The 6,880-nt window shown below is 38.1% G+C and overlaps 1 protein-coding gene across 5 annotated transcripts in view; it reads left to right on the plus strand.

Moving 5' to 3' along the window:
* Positions 1-6,723, plus strand: part of kcnh1a (potassium voltage-gated channel, subfamily H (eag-related), member 1a) — a 40,136-nt gene extending 33,413 nt beyond the window's left edge. For all 5 annotated transcript variants that reach the window (XM_039783908.1, XM_039783911.1, XM_039783909.1 and 2 more), the window contains one exon: positions 1,613-6,723. In XM_039783908.1, the coding sequence (XP_039639842.1) occupies positions 1,613-2,482 (870 nt within the window). In that variant the 3' untranslated portion in view covers positions 2,483-6,723. The remainder of the gene's footprint in view (positions 1-1,612) is intronic.
* Positions 6,724-6,880: the final 157 nt, after the last annotated feature.

Raw genomic sequence — 6,880 nt, forward strand, 5'->3', positions numbered from 1 at the left:
ACTCTTACATCCTTCATTCAAAAATGAACAGCTGCAATCAACAACTCAAGTGTTCTCCTTACCTCATTGATAATAAGCTAAGCCTGCCCAAAAGAGTGTATGTAAGATTAAATTGCCTGCATATGAAGAGGCAATCTCATCTGCTGCATTGAACTCACTATTCACCAGGGTCCCATACTTTCTGAATGTATACAGCAGGGAAATCCAGAGATAGATTGAATAAGGAGCCATACGCTGTCTTCAAATGGAGCTTGGGAGGTTGTGTTTTCGATTTTGGAAATCCAGCAAAGAAAAGAAAAGAAAAATGGAGTTTATCTTACCTTTTTAATAATGATGACTGCTTTTGTGTTTATTGCCTTTCAGCATTATGCCCCAGAACGACATTCGAGTAGATGACAAAAAAAAGATAAAAATAGATAGATAAAAAAAAAAAACTCTCTCTAACCTCTGTTCTTCTAACCAGACAATGTATACATTATCATGTATCATAGAGGGATTCTTTAATTGGCTTTTCTGGAAAAAATGGCTTCGCTTACCCTCATCTGTTTAATACAGTCTTGAAAACCATGTGACACTGCTCCAGAAAAATCTAGTAAATGAATCTTAAATTGGGATTGTTTTGTCTATCTACTGTTTCCAAGAAAAATAATGAACTACCATGCACAGCAATTGTTTTTTTGTTAAAAACAAAATAAAACAAAAACCTAGAACATAAAAATATAGAATATGAAATAAGCTATCAGTCTATTGCCATATTTCCACTGCGTGGTACGGAATGGCTCTACTCAACTGCTCTTTTTTGGTTTTCCATTGACAAAAGTTGTGGATAGTAGCTGGTACCTGGTACTTTTTTAATAACACCTTGGTTTAAGGTTCCAAGCAAGCTGAGCCAATACTAGAGGGTGGAGTTAAAACACTGCAGACCCACTGATTACACATCGAGTATCGTCACTAGAATTGCCATGGCACGGGACATTCGCATAAACCTGCCATTTTGAATAAACCAAGCTACCGCAATTTCTTTAACTCACCCCAGATTTGAACAAAATGGCAGCCCACAAAGCTATGCCGTACAATTGACGAGGTGCAGACGTTCCTCTGTTTGGTTGGATTCAGCGAGTGCCGCGTTTAGGATTATGTCACGGCAGATTCACACACGTTTCTATTGCAATCAGCTGAAAATCCCGCCTACACTTGACGAGGTACTATCTGCAGTGTAAAACGAATTAGAGAAAAGGACCTGGTTTCAAAATTGAGCCGAGTTGAGTCGAGGCATAACAGTGTGTTCACACCCACTGAAGTCAGAGGCATGGTATGAACTTCCCCTCTGTGTCGTGGGAATAGTCTGTTTAAAGGTGACATTTACAAAGCACACACATTTTGAAACATTGACTTCCTCACACAAACTATACTATCAGTTAGACAGATGCACCTGTTCATATAACTGATTTTGATCAGGTTTTAGACTATTAATTCTTCACTTCATGAGACTAAATTGACTTTGAGAAGAGGCATTGCAATATAATTTGCTTCTGTGCATGTAGCATTCACAACAAACCTCATGGTTATTATGATGGTGTTTTAGTCATGAGAACTCTAAATTCTCTTATAGATCGTCTTCCGAAAGATCAGTGATGTGAAACGAGAGGAAGAGGAGCGGCAGCGACGTAAAAATGAAGCCCCTCTAAATTTGCCACCAGATCATCCGGTACGAAAACTCTTCCAGCGCTTTCGACAGCAGAAGGAAGCCCGCCTGGTGACCGACAAACCAGAACTAGATGACCTTGATATCGAGAAGGGCCCTATGTACGTGGACATCCCGATAACTACAACAGCCATCGCAACGACCAGCATCGTCACAGTGACGGAAAGCCCAGCAACACCCTCATCTTCAAGGCCTTCATCTTCAACATCTCCCAACTGTACTCCCTCAAACAAGGCGAAGCTGCAGGTCCCAACTCCTGTTTCTCTGGTGGGGGGCCGGGCAGCCGAACCCGTCAAAGTCAAAGGCTGGGGTCGCTTCAAGGAGTCCATGGCCAAAGCCGACAACTGGAACAAAGTGTCTAAAGCTGAATCCATGGAGACATTACCTGAACGGACCAAGGCGCATGAGTCACAGATGTCTCTAAAGAAGACAGACTCATGTGACAGCGGTATCACCAAAAGTGACCTGCGCCTGGACAAAGTGTGCGAATTCCGCATAACGCCCCAGGACCGCAGTCCCGTCCAGCCTCCAGAGACCAAGCACGCCTTCTACCCCATCCAAGAGCAAACGCTTCAGGCCTCGCTTCAGGAGCTCAAGCTGGAGCTGAAGGACGACCTCAAGAACCTGAATGTTCGAATGTCCGGCCTGGAGGCGCAACTCACAGAAGCACTTCAACTCCTCAAAGTGAGGAGAACAAGTGCTGGCTCTCCGCAGCCTCTTTTTGACATTTCTAGACCTGCTTCACCAGAACTGGACAAAGAGGACATTTTCTCTTGAAGAGTGGAAGGTTAACTGATCAGGTTAACTGTGAACTCAGATGGAATCCAGTAATATCCACATTACTTGGAGAGCTGAGTCTGCACTGGGCACACCATTTATATTAGGCAACAGTGTGGTCTTGAAGACGCACCGGTCTTTATCCTAGGGGTGTAGCGGTTGGCTAACAAGGGAATGTCATGTTGAGAAGTCGAGGTCGTAGCCCAGATTCTGTTGTTGTAACATTGAACCCTGGAAGGTTACAAAAACACTGACAGCTCTATGTTTGTACATAAGTTTGATTTATTTTTCCATCACACTATGATGGAAAAATAACTTGAGCGGTTTGATTTTATCTCGATTTTGCGAGTGTCAACAGTACAATACATATATAATACATAGTTGTATCTCTGTTGGGAAGAGAATAGAAACAGCATGACCCACTGGTTTGTTATTGAATCATTTGTAAGAGATTCTTTGCATGTCACGTAAACTAGGCGTGTGACTCAAATTGCAGATGGTGCATTTTTTATTAATTGAGGCCACACAGCGACTCATTTGCATTATTTCACCATGACGGTGGGAAAAGATGGTTTGTCCAGATGTTGAAACTGTCTCAGAGTAATTTCCTCAAGCAATTGATGAACTCTTCTTTTTATATCAATTGCCAGGATTGTTATGAATAATACAACTGATAACTCAACAAGCATTCAGAGTTCAGCAGTGTGTATAATTCCTATAAACCATGGATGGGCTTGATGAAAAGGCAGCAGTGAGCAATCTATCCATTGTTTCTGATATCTAGTATTTGTTATTCTCATAAATAAACACTACAACCACACACACAATACATATATTGTATGAGAGCCGTGCATTTTTAGTTTTGTTGATGCATATTTAGGTGATGCAGATGGTACTGATATTGGCTGCGCCTCTTACGTTATTTTAAAACAGTTGCACAATATTTCAAAAATAAAATTTATATATAATTAAAATAAAATTTCAAAGTGCAGGTTTGTTCACGTAAATGGACCTTCAATGGAACATGCTTTAGAGATGTATGTTGCCTTTAATGGACACTGAGGTACATGTTTACATGTGTTACCAGTTAGCATGCTTGAATTAATCGTCTGTCTTCACAAGTTAACTATTAATAAAGGAAAACGATGATGAAAATGTTAAGGCTAAGTGTTTGCAATGCAGTTCTTGCTTTGCTTTATTTGAGGCCAATATTTGGAGAAAATATCTACTTGCTAACACAAAACCCGAGAATAGACATCAGTCAACAGGAAGGAAATGTGCTTTAGAGCATTTTGTAGTAACGTTTATTCATTACAGAACCCTAATGTCCACAGAAAAAGATGCATTTAACATTAAGTAAAGCAGAGCCATGATCATCAAGCAATAAGTATGCATATTTATTTGCTACAGTAGAACTTTAAAACTAATGATTAAAACGTGACTATTTTTTTTAAACCATTGCAGTTTAGTAAAATCCAGAACAAATTTATTGCATGTCTTAGTCATGAGCTTTACTGGTCTGCTTCTATACAGTCTTTCACATGGCAAAAAATAGCCATCAGTCTATATTATTTATTATTCATATGGAAAATTTATGTTCCCTGCATGCCTTTTCTCTTATCAAGACTAAAGACAAGCTGAGAAGGACACAGCTGAGAGAGAAAAAAACGACAGGGTTTTTCTCTCAAACACATTTTGTGGCTCCATTTCCATTAAAAATGTAGCTTGCTTAAAAATAAATGGGCATGTCATCACAAAAGTGAGAACTCCTTTGGTTTAGAGCCAGTGTTTGTGGGTCTTTATGGGTCTGCTTTCGCAAAGAGTTTTGATCTTACAGAGGGAAAAGCACTAAAATCATCTGACTATGACTTCTCTATCACAGAGAATTCATGAAGCTGCTGCTTACACACAAGTTCAGAAATCAAAAAGGAGGCTAAAAGAGGGCCGACAGTATCTGAGGAATTTAGTCACGTTTGTGAAACTCTATCTAAACATTATGTAATGATAGACACAGCCTTTATCTTTGACATTTTTAAATATTAAAAAGGGATTACATTGATATTACACAATCACTTCTTCAGTTATTATGATTGAGACTGATGGGGAACTTAGTTCAGGCACACTGACTTGTGATAAAGACTGACAAATGTCAATTCATTATATAACGCTATTCAAAAGACTTGGTGGAGATTACCACATGACAAATCCAATAATGTTATGCAGTTATAATGTTTATTGTTGTAATTGCAACCAAGCTCTGTGTGTTTATTATTTGTATTTATTTTTTATAAATCATCCCACACACACACACACACACACACACACACCTACCTACATATTAAGTATCAAGGTATTGCCGTAAATATTAATGCTGGTTAAACTCTTAAATGGAAACTTATTTGTGTGTGTGTGGCTACTTTTATGACAATTGGGCGAGTTTGAGGCTCTTATTTGACTACTTGGGATCAGTCAAATCTGTCAAATTAATACATTACTAGAAGCTCAACCAAGTACACGTAAGGAGTGTGCAGCGCATAAATAGCATGCAAAAAAATAATCTTAAGGGATAGTTTGACATTTAGGGAAATATGCTTATTTGCTTTCTTGCCGAGAGTGAGATGATAAATCTCATGTTTTTACGTCAACTGCGGTGATAGAGCCAGGAGTTGACTAGCTTAGCTTAGCTTAGCTAAGGATAAAGACTGGAAGCAGAGCAAAACAGCCAGCCTGGCTCAAAGTTCATAAGCGCCAACCAGGTAATCTAAAGCTCATTCATTAAACCATTTTATCTCGCTTGTTTAGTCAGAAATGTAAAACCAATGAATGGTTTTACTGGGAGTTATGTGCCAGTAGGTGTTTTTGAACCTTCAACAGAGCCAGGCTAGCTGTTTCCCCATGCTTCCAGTCTTTATGCTAAGCTTAGCTAATTGACTTCCAGCTCTAGCTCCATATAATGCAGACATGAGAGTGGCATCAATCTTCTCATCTAACTCTCTGGAAAAAAAAGTGAATGTGAAGTGAACATGTCAAACTATTAACTTTGTAGGCCAGTAAGTTTGTTTTCGAATGTTTTCCTTAGAGAGAAAAAACGTGTTGGAACTGAATTGATGTCTTTGACTTTTTCTGAACACAAACTGGTGCTGGAATAGTATGAATGACAGTTTGAGATTACACTTTGAGTCACTGTTATGTAGAGTTAAAGGTGTGAATCTTTGAATGTTACACATCAGTTTAATCACAAACTGTTTAAAACAAATTCAAACAAGTATTTTCTTTTTTTTAGCTCTTACTTTAAATAATACTAACAACAATGAGGTGCTGTTTGTCATTTTATTTATTATGTGATTCAACCATACTAAACCTGCATGGAAAATAATATTTATTTTCTTCAACAGATGACAATTGAATTGTTTTCATTGAAGTTACTTACGGTGGAATATTTTCATTTCAGCCCAAATAAACTGCTGTTTCACTTCACCAGTGACATATTTGGTAACAGTTGTAAAGTATATTTTAAACTTATTTTGAATAACACAAACTATGAATCTTAAACTTTAATTTGTTTTTGTTGAAAGTACTGTATTCTTTTAGTTTCTTTACAGTTACAGTACCTAATGGGAACAGAAGAATTGATTTTTTTTCATATTAAAATCAGTAAGATCAAATCTGTTTCAGCTACAAATCTGACTTTGTGCCACTAATTGAATGCAGCCCGACAACAAAGATATGGCATGTGGAGGGGGTATCACCTACGCCTGTTTCAAGAGGCTGAATTTTTTACCAACACCATACATATGTGTTACTAAATGGGATGTAGATGCACTCTAAAACTTAGACAGGATTCTTGAAAGCAATATGTAGTGTCTGTGCTGTAACAGTGTTTTTTTTAATTGCTACTGAGAAGCATGCAACACTGTGCCTTCATAATATTGCCCCATGCTCCTTTTTCAGGCCTGCAGTGAGATACATCTAAATTAATCCTTTGAAACGATTTGAACACAGAAGTATTTTTGTGGTCAGCTCTAGAAAGCTGCCTAATTATAAAAACCTACACACACATACAGTATATATGCACACATTATATTGCAATGTTTAGATTCTTAAGAAAGAGAAAAGTTTGAATTTGGTGTATGGTTTATGTAATATGCACATGCCTCTATGTTCACACACGTCAAGTGATGAGAAATGTAACTATTTCAAGCACAATGGGAACTCTTTGTTATGAACTGTGACATACTGTACCATTCATAATAAATATTTTATACATACTTTACCGTCTGTTCTCTTTGGGGAATGCATGGCAGCGTATGTAATCCATTCATCGGTGAGTCTTTGTTTTAGCTACCCTGCTAAGGGCACTTTACTGAGAAAGTGTAACTCAGCAGGTCTATTCTCTTA

This window comes from Perca fluviatilis, chromosome 19, assembly GCF_010015445.1.
Source record: "Perca fluviatilis chromosome 19, GENO_Pfluv_1.0, whole genome shotgun sequence".
NCBI classification, from domain to species: Eukaryota; Metazoa; Chordata; class Actinopteri; order Perciformes; family Percidae; genus Perca; species Perca fluviatilis.